Raw genomic sequence first — 20,514 nt, 5'->3', positions numbered from 1 at the left:
GGGGAGAGTGGAGAGGGCTCGCCGGAAGATACCAGCGGGGTGGGGAGGGGGGAGGGTTTGGGCGGGGGCACGGTACTGGAAGGGGAAGAAGCGGCGGCCGGCGGAGCGTGGGGGGAGGGTTTCTCTTTCTGGACGCGGACGCGACTCGCGCGAGGTCGCTCCGTGGCCGTCCGATCGGGGGATGCCCTTAACCGACGGTTAGTGGAAAGAGTTCCAGGGTCGTGGCTTAACTAACGTAAGCGCGCCGGTGATCCGGATTTCGAAATTCAAATCTTGGCTGCGCTGGACTGTGCTGCCGACGAGGGCGGATCTGTTGGATTCTCTGCCACGCGGCGCACTCGTGCTGAAATAAAAACTGTTCGTTCTTTCTAAAAAAAAAAATGGAGGCAGGAGCACGAGATCTGCCACTGGCGTTGTTGTGATTCGTGAAGTCGTGATGGCGACGACAACATCCCTGGGCATAGCTTGAGTATGTGATGTTAACTTTCAAATATATGAGTATGTCCTTAACAATTGGATTTGAGGACCCAAGGTGGTCTGCTGGTTCTCAGGATATTGCCATGGTTCCGGGAGCGCCGTCAAATTCCAAGGGGTTACCAAATCATGCTGCATATATGCAATGTTTTGAACCATACATCTGGAATTTCAGAATCCTCTATCATCATCATACCACAAAACTACCTTGCATAAGAGAATCAACTATTTCATTACAGGACGTGGATTTCACCCTCCAATTCCCATCAAACAGAAAAAACATAAACCAAACTATCACTACAAGCAAAGCACACAAAAAAAAAGTCCCATCGTCACCATCCTGGTTGCCGGTCCTATTGCATGACTCCCTTCTTTCTCACCGGCGACCATCTTGCAGGCTTGCAGCAAGCCAGCAGCAGCAGGTATTCGAAAGATAGATAATGAAAATCTGCAGTCTTGCGCAGCTGCTTTGAATTTCTCCTCCGGCGAGCTTTGCGGTGTTGACATTTTTACAACAAAAGGAGGAGGGCCAGTGAGAATCCTATTTTCCTTTCCATGCGCCAGACTATCTGGCAGAACCGCGTCATTTGTTCCACATTCTTTTCTGCTCATCAAAGCTACCCACGACTGCGGACTGCTTCTTCGCATTGAGCAGCTTCGCAAACTCGGTGTAGTAAGCATCCGCGTCGAGATGATCTAGTACCTTTACTACCTTTCCGTTCGTCCCGCGGAGGATGGTCTGACCATCGATGTTTACATGACCAGATCTAACAGTGATAGCCCTTTGGGTGATCGAGTGATTCAGATGCGATTGCTGAACCAAGAACACAGCACCAAGAAGCTCACCAAGGAACATGTCCTGCAATGGCGACAAACAAAAATAAGGGGAAGTCACAAATTTGCTGCTACAAATATACGACTTGAATATGAACTGTTCAAATGAAATAACTAAAGTGGTTTCTTTCACTATTGAATTGTGGTATATAATTGACGGGCCTTTGTGAATATATAGATGATGCTAACTGAAACTAGATAATCCAGGTAAAATCACTATGGAAGTTTTTGCCTTTTATTTGGATAATACTGTATGTATAACAACACTATCTATTGTTACTGTATGTATAACAACACTATCTAAAGTGGTTTTTTCCATTATGGCAGTTTGGATATAGAACCTGTAAAACCAACTTACGATGTGATGATATGCTTGGTTATTCTTTTGCAGTTTCTGCATTGACAGCAACAACTGGTATGCAAACGATGATTCAGGAGTCTTCTCAGCAGTACACAACGATCTTGTGACTTCTTTGAAAGAATCCACCTGGCGTTGAGCTCTCAAAGGAATGAGAGTGATGTCTAAACCGGATTCTACAACCGCCTTGGCAGCTTGAGGGTCAAGAAAGAAATTGAACTCTGAAAACTTATTTGATGGAACAGTGAACACATTGCCTCGATCTCCATTTCCGCCAGCCAAATGACTCCCGACTATAAAAATGCGCTGCTCAGACATTTGAAACTTTTTAGTCAAATAAATTTCCACTGAGCTGAAGTAATGTGTATCTCAAAAGCTTTTGGAACTAACCTCAATTACTGATTCTGCTTTTGGGTCAGATAGAATGATGTTTGCTATGTTTGTGAGAGGACCATTGGTCAGGATGGTTATCTTGTCAGTTGGTTTGAGTTCTTCTCTAATATGTTGCCAAACTTCAAAAGCCAATGGCTGCCTGAGCTCAGGGCGCGCGGTGTCCCTTGGAGCACCATATTTTACTGAATTTTCTGCTGTGTACCTGATAAAATAACATGATTAGGTACCACGTCGTCTACATTTCTGTCATACTTGACTGTGTGCCACTAGTAATCTCCAGATGTGTCTTTATGCATACATAATGATTCTGTAAAATCATATTTTTTATACGAGCCCCAAGATATCTAGATGTAATGCGTGCATTTTTAATTCATTAATTAAAACCATGCATTGGTACCTTCTAGGACTTCTGGGCAACACCCAGGCTAGTCCAAAAAGGGTGTCAGTGTCAAGAAAACCACCAGAACCATGTGGTATGGCTTTCACGTATTCACATCCAAGGTCAGGGGCGCCAAGTGCAGTGATCTTCCCAAGTCCTACTGGAATGTCATCACGGCCCATCATATGAAGAACGTCATAGATAACATCTACTGTAGCTGGGTTTGCCCAACCATTGCCACTTACCAATATCCCCTGCATATGTAAGAACATAAATGACTATTAGACTTATAGCAGGCAATATTTACTGTGTGATTTTGTAAATATTTTTGCAAGTTTATTGGAAGGGGAGATTAGCACAGATGATACTGACCCTCAGATCAATTGCTTCCATAGGTGCTTTCAGGAGGCACAAGAGAGCAAGAAAATCTCCAGGACTCATGTCCATGTCAAATATGACAGGCTTTCCTCTAATCTGATGTTCCAAATCAGGTTTGTACATAATCTCTTTGTAGTGACGAAACTGATCGGTGAAATTGAAGTGCCCAGTGTGTTCAGGGCGATTCAGGACCTGCATGTGGTGACGAAAAATATTTGACTTATAAACAGTGCAGCAAACAAGTTGACTGGAGAGAATTATGTTATGTCATTGTTCATTTCCCATCTAGATTTTCATTATTAGTACATCCCTATTGCTCCTTTTTTATTATGTATTCCCATGGTGTTGCTATGTTTCTGAACCCCTTACATCTCGACTGCAATCTTAGATTGCAGAATTAGATGTTTAATCAAATTAAAAAAATACTTTCCTACTGCTTTTGTTGAAGTTTGTTTGTGAGATTCAACAATCATAGAGTTTGTCATGTACTCCCTCCGTCCGGAAATAAGTGTCGTTCAAACGGATGTATCTAGCGCTGAAATACGTCTAGATACATCCATTTGAGTGACACTTATTTCCCGACGGGGGAAGTACATGTCTGGAACAAATGTAAGGTTTTATTTTATCAATTGTCTTAAACAATGACTTACTAGGGATGCCTCAAGAGCAAACAATTCCACTATTCACAAGTGCATAAAATAGACAGGAACGTAAGGCTCTTTCTGGATCATCATCAGTAATCACATTTTTCTATAAATGACTCAAGGTTTAACAAATGTTTTGTCAGAAAATGACATCCTTGAGAATATTCAGAACAACAGAGGATCAAATCAAAAGTAAGCATGTACTTCAGAAACAATTACCTCGAGAAAGTGGTAAAAAAACTCTCTATCAAGAGGACTTTTAACATTTCTATTAGGTTTTGCCTTCACTGCGACAAGTACAGCAACCGAGTCAGGACCTTGCACCTCTTTGGTGTATCCATCCTGGTAAAATATTTAGCCCATCATGTTATATACAACGATGAACCCAAAGTCTTCAATAATATAATGATGAAATCTTTAGATGCACACATATCTCTACTGATTTGCACTTTCTGATGTTATGTAATAAGTATATATTTCCATTCTAAACTGCAGTTACCTGGCATTTTCCTTTAGTGCTCCCTTTCAAAACACAAAATGAATCATTGAATCCTGTCTGAACATGACCACTATGTACACCACCTTTCAGTAAATCAAATTTTGGGCTTGCATGTCCATCAAAGAATGGATTTGATCCATCATGCACACCGTATGGTTCATTGGATGTAACCACAGTTATGTTCATCACTTCCATCTCAGCAAAATCATTATCGCCATTCGGTTTCTGACCATTGCGCATTATTGAGAGTGCCACACCAGACATGAAAGAATCCCACATAAAGTAACTCTGAATTAAAGCAAAAAAGAACAAGGTTAAACCAATAACACAAGTACACATGCAGATTAACATATCACCACATGTAAATGCTGGAATTTTGTCTATTTTGGGCCTAGCCCAATAGCAGTTTCAGAAATTCCTAATAAATCCTAGAGGCCCACGCAGCCCATTTGTGCAAGGCAAGAGGTGGAACTAAAGTTTAGTCCCACATTGCTAGTTTAGAGGGAGTTGGACCTCTTTATAAGGGAGGTTCTTTCCCCACTTGTATGAGCATGAGAACAAGAGGGACATCCACACACGCTCCTCCTCCGCCGCCCGCCTCGCCACGCCACGCCACGCCTCGTCACGACGCGCCGCGCCGCGCCGCGGGTTGCGGGAATGTTGTATATTCCAATGATGGGCTTCCTCAAAATACCCTAGGTCTTCGTGAGCAAGCGAGTTGGATGCACACCCACTTAATTTCTTTTGTTGAGCTTTCATATACTTATAGCTCTAGTGCATCCGTTGCATGGCAATCCCTACTCACTCACATTGATATCTATTGATGGGCATCTCCATAGCCCGTTGATACGCCTAGTTGATGTGAGACTATCTTCTCCTTTTTTTGTCTTCTCCACAACCACCATTCTATTCCACATATAGTGCTATGTCCATGGCTCACGCTCATGTATTGCGTGAAGATTGAAAAAGTTTGAGAACGTCAAAAGTATGAAACAATTGCTTGGCTTGTCATCGGGGTTGTGCATGATTTAAATACTTTGTGTGGTGAAGATAGAGCATAGCCAGACTATATGATTTTGTAGGGATAACTTTCTTTGGCCATGTTATTTTGAGAAGACATGATTGCTTTGTTAGTATGCTTGAAGTATTATTATTTTTATGTCAATATTAAACTTTTGTCTTGAATCTTTCGGATATGAATATTCATACCACAATTAAGAAGAATTACATTGAAATTATGCCAAGTAGCACTCCGCCTCAAAAATTATGTTTTTATCATTTACCTACTCGAGGACGAGCAGGAATTAAGCTTGGGGATGCTTGATACGTCTCCAACGTATCTATAATTTTTGATTGCTCCATGCTATATTATCTACTGTTTTGGACATTATTGGGCTTTATTATTCACTTTTATATTATTTTTGGGACTAACCTATTAACCGGAGGCCCAGCCCAGAATTGTTGTTTTTTGCCTATTTCAGAGTTTCGCAGAAAAGGAATATCAAACGGAGTCCAAACGGAATGAAACCTTCAGGAACGTGATTTTTAGGAAGAATATGATCCAGGAGACTTGGACCCTACGTCAAGAAACAAAAGAGGAGGCCACGAGGTAGGGGGGGCGCCTACCCCCCAGGGCGCGCCCTCCACCCTCGTGGGCCCCTGTTGCTCCACCGACGTACTCCTACCTCCTATATATACTTACGTACCCCAAACGATCAGATACGGAGCCAAAAACCTAATTCCACCGCCACAACCTTCTGTACCCACGAGATCCCATCTTGGGGCCTGTTCCGGAGCTCCGCCGGAGGGGGCATCAATCACGGAGGGCTTCTACATCAACACCATAGCCCCTCCGATGAAGTGTGAGTAGTTTACCTCAGACCTTCGGGTCCATAGTTAGTAGCTAGATGGCTTCTTCTCTCTTTTTGGATCTCAATACAATGTTCTCCCCCTCTATCGTGGAGATCTATTCGATGTAATCTTCTTTTGCGATGTGTTTGTTGAGACCGATGAATTGTGGGTTTATGATCAAGTTTATCTATGAACAATATTTGAATCTTCTCTGAATTCTTTTATGTATGATTGGTTATCTTTGCAAGTCTCTTCGAATTATCAGTTTGGTTTGGCCTACTAGATTGATCTTTCTTGCAATGGGAGAAGTGCTTAGCTTTGGGTTCAATCTTGCGGTGTCCTTTCCCAGTGACAGTAGGGCAGCAAGGCACGTATTGTATTATTGCCATCGAGGATAACAAGATGGGTTTTTTATCATATTGCATGAATTTATCCCTCTACATCATGTCATCTTGCTTAAGGCGTTACTCTGTTTTCATGAACTTAATACTCTAGATGCATGCTGGATAGCGGTCGATGAGTGGAGTAATAGTAGTAGATGCAGGCAGGAGTCGGTGTACTTGTCTCGGACGTGATGCCTATATACATGATCATACCTAGATATTCTCATAACTATGCTCAATTCTGTCAATTGCTCAACAGTAATTCGTTCACCCACCGTAAAATACTTATGCTCTTGAGAGAAGCCACTAGTGAAACCTATGGCCCCCGGGTCTATCTTCATCATATTAATCTTCCAACACTTAGTTATTTCCTTTGCTTTTATTTTACTTTTCATCTTTATCACAAAAATACCAAAAATATTATCCTATCATATCTATCAGATCTCACTCTCGTAAGTGACCGTGAAGGGATTGACAACCCCTTATCGCATTGGTTGCAAGGATTTATTTGTTTCGTGTAGGTGCGAGGGACTCGCGCGTAGCCTCCTACTGGATTGATACCTTGGTTCTCAAAAATTGAGGAAAATACTTACGCTACTTTGCTGCATCACCCTTTCCTCTTCAAGGGAAAACCAACGCAGTGCTCAAGAGGTAGCAGCCCTCTCCAACACCATATGATGCGAGTGTGTTACTTCGAAAGAATCGAAGAATTGCTAGAGATCAATTGAAATATTCTCAGATTATTGGCTCGCTTATGTACTTAGCGAGTGCTACAAGACCTGACATCTCTTTTGTTGTTAGCAAACTGAGTCGGTTTGTCTCAAAACCAGGAGATGTGCATTGGAAAGCTCTAGAGAGAGGTTTGCGTTATTTGAAAGACACTGCGAATTATGGAATTCACTACACCGGGCACCCAAAGGTGCTTGAAGGGTATAGTGACTCAAACTGGATCTCAGATGCTGATGAGATAAAGGCCACGAGCGGTTATGCATTCACTCATGGAGGTGGCGCTGTTTCTTGGAAGTCTTGCAAGAAGACCATCTTAACGAGGTCAACAATGGAAGCAGAACTCACAGCATTAGATACAGCTACGGTCGAAGCAGATTGGCTTCGTCGGCTCTTGAATGACTTGCCGGTTGTTGAGAAACCTGTACCGGGTGTCCTTATGAACTGCGACAATCAAACTGTGATCACGAAAGTGAGCAGCTCAAAGGATAACATGAAGTCATCAAGACACGTTCAGAGAAGGTTAAAGTCTGCCAGGAAAATGAGAAACTCCGGAGTTATTGCATTGGATTATATCCAAACGTCTAAAAATCTGGCAGATCCTTTTACTAAGGGTCTATCACGTAATATGATAGATAATGCATCGAGGGAGATGGGTATGAGACCCACAATATGAGTTGTTCACAGTGGTAACCTATTCTTTGTGATCGGAGATCCCGCGAATTAGATGTGGAAGACAAGCTGTTGATCAACTGAGAGGAGAGTATCCTTACTATTAACAATACCACTCCATGAAGATGCAATACTCTCCTAAAACGGCATGGCAAGTTGATGTATATCTTAATGTGTTCTAAGTGGCTCATTTAAGCAGAGATGTTGTCCTGCAGAACATCTTTTGAAGAACACACCTATATGAGTCTGATTGTCAAACGTCGCAATCTATGAGAGTAGGGTTCCCTCTAGTAAACTCATGAAAGGTCTCGGAGTATGACGCATAAGCTCCACCCGCGGGGAAGACCCACGGTAGCCACGTATCGGTCAAGGCTTTATGTGAAGCTAGATTCGCAGAAAACTTGCAGTTCAAGGCCTAGTCCACTGTTCAAGTTGCTTACTAGTGTAGCATAGAGTTCTAGGTGGAAGTTCAACTTAACAGTCTCCACTGCAGTACCGGTATATAAAACAGTGTTTTGGAACCAAAGGCAAATTTTGTGTGCCTCTGGGATCTGGTGGGGGATTGCTGGAATTTTGTCTATTTTGGGCCTAGCCCAATAGCAGTTTCAGAAATTCCTAATAAATCCTAGAGGCCCACGCAGCCCATTTGTGCAAGGCAAGAGGTGGAACTAAAGTTTAGTCCCACATTGCTAGTTTAGAGGGAGTTGGACCTCTTTATAAGGGAGGTTCTTTCCCCACTTGTATGAGCATGAGAACAAGAGGGACATCCACGTGCGCTCCTCCTCCGCCGCCCGCCTCGCCACGCCACGCCTCGTCACGACGCGACGCGACGCGGGTTGCGGGAATGAGCCGAGCTGATGTCTAAATTTTTGCCACGCACTACGGGTATACGAAAGGTCACACGGAAACTGAAAAGATTTTTGCGAAAGTGGAGTTCGAATGCGAACGGTGCAGCCCTTCGGCTGCTGGTTGTTCGCTTCATCTCCTTGCCTCCCGTCGCTGCCCTCTCGCCTCCTTCTCTTGCGCCTATAAAAGGGAGGTCGCTCCTCCCAGAGAGGCGCACCAGAACTTCTTCTTCCTCTCGCCACCGGTTCCAATCTCTGAGCTGCTGCTGTCTTCCTCATCCCGGCTTGCGGCGTGCACCGCGAGTCGGGACAGTAGGCCTCCGAAACCGCACCACTTTGAGTCATGTACGGGAGAAGGGTGATAAGGTTTTTGGGGAGCGCTCCGCGCGACTACTGACTTTTCCATCACGGACTCCGACGACTACTTCCCCGACGACGACTTCTTCCCCGACGTCGACAACCTCATCGACGACATGGCTGGAGAGGATGTCGACCCCAAGTCCAGTGCTTCTGCTGCTGCTGTCCCGTACGTGTTCTTCCTCTTTCTGTTAGAGACCCTGCTACAGTTCCTTGTTCTAATGTTTGCCCTAGATATGTTAGACTCTGTTTCATATATGCAACTTGTTATACTATCTGCTCTAGATGTGTTTAGTTACAGTTCATATATGAAGATGTTGTTTACCTTCTCTTTATCAATTCGCATGACTTGTTTTATCACTGCTATACTCTCGTGCTTTATCTAGTATTTCTGATAATAAAATCATTTGGTAAATTGCTCATATTTCCAACAGTAAAAACTTACTGTGTAGAATTGGTCATCAAACCAGGTATCGCGAGCAATCTTCAAAGACTGGAAGGAGTACTGTGCCTCATAAGTGCTCTGTTGCTCCTCAAATGCCTTGAAGAAGGACTCAGTGATTGGTATCGTGTTGGTTGCATCGAGTGGCACAAGGGTGATCGGGATACCAGAATGAAAGACCTGTAATATCAGATAAAGAGGTAAGACTAATTCCATATGCACAATAATATTGTTGATTCCTCAAAAGAAGATAGCGTAGTTAAATGCTTAACACTGGGCTGCAAACAATTGGTGTGCCTCTAGGTTACCTGATACGCGCCAAAAGGGTCTCCATATATGTTGAACTCGGCATATGGATTTTTGGTGTAAGTTGTAAACATGTTGCCATGATCACCACATTGTCGTGGCACGCATGATGTGTCGTTCTTGGGGCAGCAACCAGTGGGATTTTGCGATCTCACACCCCCACCCATTATGTAAATGTGCTTCACGTTTTTCTTTAGGTGCGGGTTGCTCATGAGGAACAGCGCAAAGTTTGTATGTGTTCCGACAAGGAAGACATTCGTTGGCCCAGCAGATATGGTGTCAATCATCACTTGTTGAGTTGTTGGCTGTTGAATAGGGGAATAACTTCTATTTCCCTGATTCAAGGCCAAAAGGAAGTTAAGAAATGCACTGCCTTCGAGTACAGTCTTCCTGAAAGAATCTACAACCATGTTTTCAGATAAAAGGCATGAATGGTGGATTTCTATCTTTGTTCTGTACCTGAGGAAGAATTTCCCGTCGAACTCCATAATTCGCGTTGATGTCCAAGCGGCCACCTGATCCCTGTGGAATTGATTGTCGGTATCGACACTCCCCTATTGTTGACATTCCCTGAGGAATTGAAGTCACAAACAGTTATTTTACTGAACATGGTAAAATTGCAATATAGAATTTGGTTGTGCAGAACTTGCAAGGAGAATCAGATGGACATGGGCCATCTATTTCACCTGGTCAATTATTGGGAAATAGCCACCAACGTGAGGATAAATTCTACCATCATTGGATATACCACCCTCCCCTCCGACTCCCACCGCAATGTCATCACGGCCCATCATGTAGAGGAGATCATACAGCTGGTTTACTGCATGACCAGCATCAGTCCATGAGTTCGCGCTGATAGTTATAGCCTGTGAAAACACTAGCAAATGAAAATTTCGAACAACAGGGTCATGACTTATGACTTATGAGAATACAGGAAGAAAAGGCACAACGCGGTTCAGTTCAGTTGAGCACACAACACTAGGTATTGTCCCTCTCTCTCAATGGGAATCCCAACTATAACTACGCCTACTGCACAAACGACATTAGGAGCCCAAATCATGAGTGTTCCTAGCAGAAAAGTATCATTATAATGCGTAAGGGCACTAAAGACTACTCTCTCTCCAATCCAAAATAAGCGCCACAGTTTTCAACTAGTTTTGAACTAACTCTTGTTCAAAACTGCAACACTTTTTATGGATCGGAGGTAGTATTAGTATCAGCAAATTTGAACTAGATAAAACCCATGCGAGCATTTCATCGAGCAATTTCTGGGCGCACATGAGATGCAGGCATAACGCCATTTTTAAGGCACGCCTGCCTCTGAAGTCTGAAGCCTGATCCCTGAAGGAGTAGGGAGCAGGGGTGACACGACGCCCGTCGACCGAGCAAGCTGTCACGCAAAGGATTGGTATTGCGGTGGCCGGCTGGCCGCCACCGGCCGGAGCACACAGATTGGCATGCCGTCAAGCCGTATATGCCTCGCCGCGAGGAAGGAAAGCACGATTCCGGTGGGCTCTTAGGCGGTTGCGGACCGAAGAGCAGCGTGCAGGTGGCGCGCCTGTGTCCCCCCATTGCTGCGCGAGAGCACGACCATGGATTCACAGTTACAGACCAAGCTGCTAAGTGGAGAATCAAGGCCGAGCGTGCAGTTAGAATGCGCGCCCATTGACATCCATGTCCGCCTGCCCGGACATTGGGCTGGGCGCAGGTGTTCTCCGCCGCGCCGCCGCGTCTCCCGACTCTCCTCGTGCGCGGTAGCAGGCACTGCCGCGCTGTATCGCCGATCCGCAACCACTGATGGCCCGCCGCCATCCCTGAGACCCAGACCATGGATCTATGTCAGGGAATCGCAAAGGCCTTCTCCGAGCTCCCAGAGCTGACCGGCGCGCGAGCTCTCTGAACTGCGGCGAGGTTTCTAACGTGCCCCCCGCGACGGACGAAGGAGAGACACCCTACCTTCTCTATCGGACGGCCGAACGGGGTCCGACGAGGCCGCCTTTTTTAGCCTCGCTTTTTTTACGGTTTAGCGACTGCTTTTCGGAGAATGGTTTTCCTACCGTGCACGGGATATCACATGCATGCATAGTGTTTTTAAGTCGGGAAACGATTGTGTTCGATGCGCCGGCCGAACGCTTCGGCCGGTCTCGTCCACACACGCAGCGCTACAACGAATCAAATCACGAGGGCCAACCATGTTATCTGTTTCCCCATCTCCGCGTCCTTCTCCTTCCCTTTCATGAGTCTTTTTTCTTTTTTCCCCACCTCCCCGGCTGCCATGGAAGGCCAACCCGGCGATCTCCTCCAACGAGCCCTCCTCTTCTTCTCCAGCGAGCACCCCCCGAGACACTGTCCTCCCCTCGTTTTCCCCTCTCTCAACTGCATCTCCTACTGCTCCATGGCGACCGGGGGCAACAACGGTAGATGTTGGAACCGTCAAGGAGAATTGCTACTAGCATGACGGCGACATTGCAACTGGCCATGGAATTTTTGCTGGAACCGACTTCTTGGCCTGCTGGAAACGGATACGCAGTGAGCTGGAACCGGCAATCACAAAAGCTACAACCGATGATTGATTTTGCTACAACCGGTGGTCGATTTTGCTACAATGGCGACGGGATGGGGGCACCGACGAGCTATTTTTGCTGGAACCGGCTGCCTTAGAAGCTGGAACCGACATAATTTTTTGCTGCAACCGGAACGGGAGTGATTCTGCGACGACGACTGATTTTGCTACAACTGGCATTACGAAGCTTCCACCTGCGTTGAGAAAAGCTTCTTCCGGCGAAGTAAAAAGCTGAAACCGGTGAATCAAGCTGCTGCGACGACGGAAATTTGCTGGAACCGGCGACATAAAAAGCTGGAACCAGAGTTGAGAAAAGCTGCAAGGGCGACAGTGACCGGCCACACACGAACGACGTGCATCGAGCTGCAATTGACGGCCGGCGATGTTGCATGTGGCGGCCGGCCATGCTGACAAACCAGTTTTGCGGCAAGGGTGGCCGGCCATGCTGGCGAACTAGTTTGTGGCAAGGGCGGATGGTGGGTGAGCTGCAGTCACCAATGTTAGAAGCATGGGGCGGCCGGGGAACGAGCGCGGTCGGCACGGGTGGCCGGCGAGCAGGAGCGGCAAAACGGCGGGCAAGGGTGGCTTGGGGTCGCCGGCGAGCGTGGGCGGCAAGGGGACGAACGCGGCGGCCAACGAGCATTGGGGGGATTTTTTTTTGTTTCCAGATCGCGCCAGAAGGGATGAAGGAGAAGGACCCGTATCTGATGGTTGTAACAGGGCGAATCGGACTGTAGGGCAGCGACCGACCCAAATTTGGGCCGGTGCACCGGCGCCTATCATCGCCCTTTTAGGTCCCACTACTTATGACTTACTGCACCATATGGCTCTACCTAGATTCTTTCTCTTCTCATATTTTTTTAAAACCATGTATCTTTTGAATGAAAGTTTTGATTTCTGTTCTGTTAACATATTTGGGGTCTTGGTAAAGAGATCTTTTAAACAAGATCAATCATGAATATATTTCCATAATTTTTTTTAAACAAATTTTCGAACTTGATGAAACTATAGAATATAAAACCCATCAAACTACAATATTTACATGAAACAAATTTCGCAGAATAGCATAAGTTTCAGACCATGTTTTATGGAGTTTCACCATCTTTCGTATGGTTTCATCATGTTTCAAAAATCAAAATTTAAAAATTATCAAAATATATTCAAGAGTGATCTTGTTTAAAAGTCTTCGTCACCAGGAATATAAATACGCAGACGGAAGTTAAATCAGGCTTTCGGTACATAGCGTAAAATGATTCCAAACTTTGAAATCACAAGAAAAGGCATGGGTGTGTGGTGGGTTTCATGTCAGATAGTAGATGCATGGACCATGTGACCAAGTGACATGACATGATTAGATGGATGAAATACATGAGTGCATGCATCCGAATCTCCATATCTATCCAACGGCTGACCCATGCATGGGAGAATTGCTTTTCTGCTGTTTTTCATTCTCTTTCAAACCTTCCTTACCAAGAAAATTAGACCAGTGAAAAGATAATAACAAAGTGGACGATATTTGAACTATAACTTTATCATAAAAGATATAAGGTGAAAATAAGTGGAAATCCAATTCGACTTTTGGGAGCATATGCTCCTGCGAGCAAAAATTGTTATATGCAAATGTCAAAATATTTGGGGAAAAAATACATATGTTCATTGTCACATTAAAATGCTACCTGCAATTTTTTGGGTGAAAAGCTTAGGTATTTTGAACTGCGCAGAAAAAAAAAGTCAAACGGCAAATGTTACGCTTAATTTTGTTTTTTTCATCGACAAAGTACTGCTATCTCGTTTCACATAAAAATTGTCAAGCATGCATGTTACAATAATACAAACATCTACAAAAATTATCAGAATTTTTAAAATGTATTTACTACTTTTTTTGAATTTACTATTCATCCAGGTGCATATGCCCCCCTCCCCTCCCCAAGCCAAAACGGCTCTCCCGAAAATAAGTGAATGAAAACACCAAGTTATGTTGACAACAACGAGAGCAACATGAGGACGATTGGCTTCTTTTCCGAAGCGGGTTAGACGCCTTTCAATTAGTATCACATAACATGATGAAAATGAAATAGCATGTCTTTTAGGAGCAACAAAAGAAGGGTAAGGATGACAACCTAATCGGGTCTAGATCATGCCGACGTTGTTGCATTAAGTTGACAACATTTCAACCCAACAATGATGTTGTCATATGACTGTTGTGATTTCATTCTTTATATAAGAGCTTATCGAATATAACCGCAAAGGAGCAAGTGCAAAGTGATAAGACTTGTGGCACGCAATATGAAACCCGAAATTGACCGGGTGAGGTAAAGGGGAAATCAGGATATGAATAACATTCACGTGTACTATCTACAATACAATTGACATATAATTTTAAAATGACTAGCAAGATGCCCGTGCGTTGCACGAAACATCAAGATGCATTTATATGAGTAGTTTATCTTGTGGTAGATAAGGATGAACGAGGGAAGCCTTATCTGCAAATATGAAGTGGGGTGCAGACATTTTTTTTTTGCAGAATTGACACATTTTCCTTCCTATCCGTCAGATATAGATCGGACGGTCTATATTACGGGATGGCAGGCACACCATCATCACCAATTTTATTTTTTATAAGAGTAGAGATAATCACGTATGTGTAAGTGATTTAATAAATGAATGTATTTGTTCCAGAAATCATGGAGTAGCGGGGGCGGCAAGTGGATCCCCACTTTTCTAGTACAACGAGAGATCATGCGGCACGTGTTTGAGAATGATAAGCGCCCATAAAAGGTCATTTGCAAGAATTAAAGTGAGAGAATTTTTGAATTTCGAAACATCTAGATCAAGTAGGGGAGCGAGGTACATTGTCGCATTGGAATTGCAATTTGTTCGCCCTCTTATGCTACAATATATAAACATATAAAAATCGATAGCATAATTTTGAGTTCCAATCTCATTTCTGCCGCCATATGTTTTACGTAAGTGTTGGCCACACATGAAAAATACAAGTATACATGTCAATTTGTGTTAAGTCCCATATGTGAGTGAAATACATTGGTTTAATTATATCTTTTGAAAGGTTGGCGATCTATACGCGAGTAAGAGTGCATTTGCTTATCTATGAAATTTGTTGGTTCCACATAAACTCCAACCTTCATAAATATAATAGAAAAATACTTAAAAATAATAAAGTCTAATCAGTCATGTCCCGCTATGGCAAGCAAGAGGAAACTAATAGGGTAATGTTTGCGGCCAGTCGACCGGCTAACGACTCGGCCGGTCCGACGTGCGCCGCATGATCGTTCTCGATCGTGCGACTCACATGCACGCTGGACACGCGCTGCCTTATCCTTTTGGACGTGAAGCCTTATCCTCTGTACGCACGCGAAGCTTCCCCGCCATTCATTTCTTCGTGAGCTGAGCATCTCTCTTCTCCTCAAACCGCACCTCCGGCTAGCGGCACCACCGATGACCACCACCTCCGCGCCCCGCCCATGTGAAGCTTCTAGGCGCTTCCCAACCAATCCCGTCGGCGGCTTTCTCCGGCGAACTCATCCCTTTTCTCTCGTTACAAGCCGTGCCCAACCCACTCTCCCGCTTCGCGTGTCAGTAGAGGGGGCTGGATGCCCGAGGTGATGGAGCGACGGGCGACGGCAGCTGTGCGTGCGTGCGGTGCCGACGAGAGGCGGTGCGGGGGGTGCTGCGAGCGTGGGCAGCGAGCTCTCCGGTAACGTGTTGTTTTTTGCTGGAACGGGACTTTTTTGTTGCTGGAACCTCCTGTTCTTTTTGCTACAATCAATTTTTGTTGGATCTGATGTTTGTGGGATTTATGCTGGAACCAGACTAAATTGTTGCTGGAACCGGCTGTTTCTTTTGCTACAATCAAATTTGTTGGATTTTGATGTTTGTGGATTTTTTTGCTGGAAACAGAGTAATTTGTTGCTGGAGCCGGGTGTTTCTTTTGCTACAATCAAATTTGTTAGAGTTTATGATTTGTGGGAATTTTGCTGGAACCAAAGTAATTTGTTGCTAGAACCGGCTGTTTCTTTTGCTACAATCAAATTTGTTGGAGTTTGATGTTAGTGGAATTTTTGCTGGAACCGGGTGTTTCTTTTGCTACAATCAAATTTGTTAGATTTTGATGTTTGTGGGATTTTTGCTGGAATTGGAGTAATTTCCGGCTGTTTCTTTTGCTACAATCAAATTTGATGGAGAGTCTGTGATTTGTGGGATTTGTTTTGTTGGAAGCAGCGGTTGCAATGCTGGAACCGGCATCGGCAGGACCTGCAACTGGCCAGGGCATGTTTTGGAGCTGCATCCAGCGAGAAGGGGGTGGTATTGGCCGCCGCCGGCGGCGGCGCTGAGATGCTGGAACCAGCTTCGTCGGGGGACTGCAATGATTGTGTCCGGAGCTGGAACCGAAGGAAGCACGCAAGATGCAAGCGGGGAGGTGCTGCAAAACTCGAGTGAGCTCGGCGGCGGACGAGGACGGCCGGCGAGGATGGGGACCGGCGAAGAGGACGACCGGCGGGGGTGGGGATAGGCGACGAGGTCAATCACCGGAGGGGAGAGGATGCGCGCACCGAGCGGGAGATGCGATTCCAGTGAGAGAAAAAAGAAGCTGCGGGGCAAACCCTTTTTTTCCACCAGATCCAATGGCCCACGTGGCTCAAATCCAACGGCCCTGACGCGACCGGCCGAACGGTTGGGCCGGTGCGCCGGCGCAGATTAGTGCCCAAACGAATATGTCCGCAAACGATGAGTCCATTCTGAATCCACTGACCAGTTCCAGCAAAGAGCATAGCAGCGCTGCATGCAGTATGAAATGTTTGGTTTTCTTTAACACAGTATAATCACAGCTGCTTATATACACGCACATACACGCATTTTTACTCTATATGAAAGCATGCACACTATCTTATTCCTATGAGTATCTTTGAGATACTGAGCCGACACAACATCTAAAATTGACAAACTCATCACAGTTCACAGGCACCACATTGTTGACGTCCTCTCTAACTGAACGAATATCACTGAAAAACCTGAAATAAATTTAAGAAAATGCGAGCACCAGTTTCAAGTTTAGGATTTAAATCTTGATAGGTTTGTTCCACCACACACCACATGAAACGTAACCAGCCGAGCTACGCGCATCGCGCAGTTCGCTTTGAAGCGTCTGCTCTCTGATCGGCGCCTCTGCCCATACTGTCCACGAGGAAGGCGTGCACGCTGTCACGTTGCTAACACACAGATCAAAAAGGGGCGCGGTCAAGTTTGGTAGGCCATCCACGGCTAGCGTCCGACACCAATCCACCACACAGTGACACTGCATCCATGGCCATCATGCATGCATGTCATACTCAGGGTATGGACTTCAGGGATTTAGATGTTAGGGATTTAGGGTTCATTTGCATCGTCCTCTACATTCTCAGGGTTTGAAATAGACTTCACTTGTCTTCATTTTCTTCCGCACGTCCGGCGTGTTCAAGATGAGAAATGGCGCATGTTTTTTTGCACCGAAAGGGCGGTCGTCCGTCGATTTCCCGAGTCTAGAAAATGTGAGCGTCGTGCCTGGGCAGTGCATTTGTTCGTTCGAATTGCAAGGATAGTGGAGAACTATTATAAATTATAAATAAAATGAAAAATAGTAGAGGATAAGCGCTCAGGCATGGGCGGGAGAGGATATGGTGACGTGACACTGACACACAATCATATGCACGAAGACGATAAGAACAACAATGTTCTTTGCCCATATCTGAGCATAATAACCTGTCGGAAACTTTTTTTTCAATCACACGGGACGGTCGACGTTTGGTTAGGACTTTTTTTTAGTCACAACTTATAAGTCCCAAGTCCCTAAAAAGTCTCTACCTGTTTGGTTCCTGGGACTTATAAGTCCCTATAAGATCATATTACAACTATAAGACCCTATAAGACTCTCCTTGAGAGTCTTATTTCATAAGTCCCAAATGCCCACTTTATAAGTCCCTCGTGTTTGGTTTAGATGGGACTTATAGAAACTTTTTTAAGTCCCTAAACCAATAAGTATCTGAAAACAAACACCCTCTAATGCCGCGCCGTCGCATCCATCGTCCATTTCATTCATTCGCACAAAATGCGCGCGCGAGGGAGAGAGGATCTACAAGCTCCGGAGTAGCTGCATTCTTCTTGCTCCGGCCGGGCATCTAAGACTCGCAAGTACAACGAAGAAGAATCGACCCTTCTCCCCACGTACCAAGCAATGCTATCCGCACTAGATCAAAAAAAAAAGCAATGCTATCCGCACGGGAAAAGCGTGCCCCGCTCAACTCCGGAACACAAAGCGCGCGCGTTTCGGGAAATGTTTAAAATCAACCGGCTGAAAAGAGCGTCACGTAAACCGGCTGCTCTGCTCGACACGTGTCCCTGAGAGAACGAGGCCGCCGCTTTACCCCTCGAGCTTATCTCCTTCACACGGCTGCTCCTCCACACGTTTTCTCCCTCATCTTCTTTCCTCTTCCCACCTCTTCCGTTGCATCTGAGAGGGAGAGACGCCCATGGCGACGCCAACCACCAACCGGGATGGACGACCACCACCACGACCACTAGCTGAAGTGAAGCTTCGCCGGCGCCCGTCTGGTGCTGCGGTGGAGCTTTGACGGGGCAGGCGGGCAGCGGTGTTGCGATGGAGCAGGGCCGCGCGGTGGTGGTGACGCTGCAATGAAGCTTCGCCGGCAGCCGTCGGGGTGCTACCATGGAGCACGGCTGAGGTTGCAATGAAGCTCCGGCGAGGTTGCAATGAAGCGCCACGGCGGTTCTTGGAGCTCCGGCGAGGTTGCAGTGAAGCTCCGACGAGGTTGCAGTGAAGCGCCGCGGCGGTCGTCGGGTCGCGGAGTCGCCGGTGCTGCGATGCAGCGTCGCCGGAGTTTTTGTTGTTGCTATGCATCGTCGCCGGAGTCACCGGTGTTTCTATGCAGCATCGCCGGGGTCGTCGCTGCTGCGATGCATCGTCGTCGGAGTCGCCGGTGTTTCTATGCAGCGTCGCCGGAGTCACCGGTGTTGCTATGCATCATCGTAAGATATGAGATGAGGAAGACGAGCTGGGTTTGCCACGAGCTTGTGATCGAACGGTTACGCGCGCCTAATCGGATGGCTTGGCGGGCGGCTTATCTTTCTTCAAAATCAGCCGGATGACGCCTAGCATCGGCCGCGCGTTTCTGTTCTGTTCCCCCACCGGCCACCGCTGCTCACTATTGCCGTCCAAAAAAGAAGCGCAGCCATGGGTGCACGGGCGGGATCTGTTGGATGGTCATGGACGCACGGGCGAGCCTAGCCTCGCAGGCAGGCATGCAGCGGCAGCAGCCATGGGTGCAATGGATGCAAAGCATGCAAGGAAGCGAGCAGTGGTGGTTACCTTGACGTCGAACTCGGCGCGGTCGTGCTTGAGCAGGTAGAGGATGGCGAAGAGGTCGTCGGTGTCGATGTCCGTGTCCACCAGGATCCGGTGAGGCGGCGGCCCGCCCGTGGCGAGCTGCGCCACGAGAAGGAGCAAGGGCAGCGTCCTCGCCACCGCGAACCAGCCCATCCCGAGCTGCCGGCCGGTCTTCTCCTTCCCTCATCCCCGCGTACGCTACGCTCGCACACGATGGCCGAATGAAATGGGCCTATGGTCCCTGCGTGCGTGTATACACGCAGCTGTAATAAGTAGGCGACCTGAGGAAGTGAGGAGCCTGAGGTCGTTACTCGATCGCTGTCTCCGGGTCCAGGGAGCCTTGATTGGCCATTTCGGTACGCGAGGGAACGAGCGCGCGTGCGTGTGTAAATAGTGGGAACGAGCGAGACTATGGTCTATGTTTTTTTCTGAGCAAATACTGTGGTCTGTGGGTGTGTGGCGGGGCATATGTCCAAAGTCCAAGCTCCGGTTAATGGTGGGTTGGGTTTCTTAGGGAGATTTAAATTTTGGTTCCTGTTCTCCACGCATTGAACATGGGGCTGCTCTGATCGATGATTAAAGTAGTAGCACTCGTACTGGTAGTATCACTGTGTCAGTGATGGCGGTACTAACAGAAGAAGACGTGCCATGGGTTTCCTGAAGCCGGCTTGCCAAATACGTCGGGCGGGGGAAATATTGGTTCCTAGTGGCGGATCGTTGAGCGCGCCAGGGTGGCGTGGGCTTGTTAAATATTGCTACACGTGATTTCGTGGGATTCGCTTGAGTTATACCTGGCAGGTGATCCTGCGTATCTCCAAGAAAATTGTCGGGATTAGCGTGCGACGATCCTTCCGCTTGATCCACGCAGTTTACTCCAACGGCGTGCTTTGTCCGGCAGAGAGCGAGAGCGAGAGCGCGACGATCCACCTGTCCGGCCGCGCGCTCGACCACGATTGACGACCCGTCTAGATCCAAGCGTGTCTACTGCTGCACATGCTCATGGTGCACGTT

The 20,514-nt window shown here is 46.4% G+C and overlaps 2 protein-coding genes across 7 annotated transcripts in view; both read right to left on the bottom strand.

Moving 5' to 3' along the window:
* LOC123181995 (RAN GTPase-activating protein 2) overlaps window positions 1-142 on the bottom strand; it is a 3,408-nt gene extending 3,266 nt beyond the window's left edge. Inside the window, exon 1 of the mRNA XM_044594425.1 lies at window positions 1-142. The gene's annotated coding sequence lies outside the window, so the exon portion shown is untranslated.
* A 451-nt stretch (window positions 143-593) lies between these two features.
* On the bottom strand, window positions 594-19,920 carry LOC123181994 (uncharacterized). Of its 6 annotated transcripts, none has more exons than XM_044594419.1 (12): window positions 19,486-19,920; window positions 10,228-10,418; window positions 10,001-10,111; window positions 9,544-9,876; window positions 9,239-9,415; window positions 3,960-4,247; window positions 3,680-3,802; window positions 2,811-3,008; window positions 2,457-2,692; window positions 2,057-2,261; window positions 1,667-1,972; window positions 594-1,333 (listed from the first exon to the last, which is right to left on the bottom strand). In XM_044594419.1, exons 1-12 carry the CDS (start codon window positions 19,688-19,690, stop codon window positions 1,058-1,060), a joined length of 2,649 nt encoding a protein of 882 aa, XP_044450354.1. In that variant the 5' UTR covers window positions 19,691-19,920; the 3' UTR covers window positions 594-1,057. The 6 variants fall into 6 exon arrangements, with proteins under 6 accessions (XP_044450354.1, XP_044450355.1, XP_044450356.1 ...); XM_044594420.1 differs by having other exon boundaries at window positions 10,228-10,407; XM_044594421.1 differs by having other exon boundaries at window positions 10,228-10,361.
* Between the last annotated feature and the right edge of the window lie 594 nt (window positions 19,921-20,514).

Source organism: Triticum aestivum, chromosome 1D, assembly GCF_018294505.1.
Source record: "Triticum aestivum cultivar Chinese Spring chromosome 1D, IWGSC CS RefSeq v2.1, whole genome shotgun sequence".
Lineage (NCBI taxonomy): Eukaryota > Viridiplantae > Streptophyta > Magnoliopsida > Poales > Poaceae > Triticum > Triticum aestivum.
Note: the sequence above shows the minus strand (reverse complement) of the source record. Positions and strands in the feature narration are given on the sequence as shown.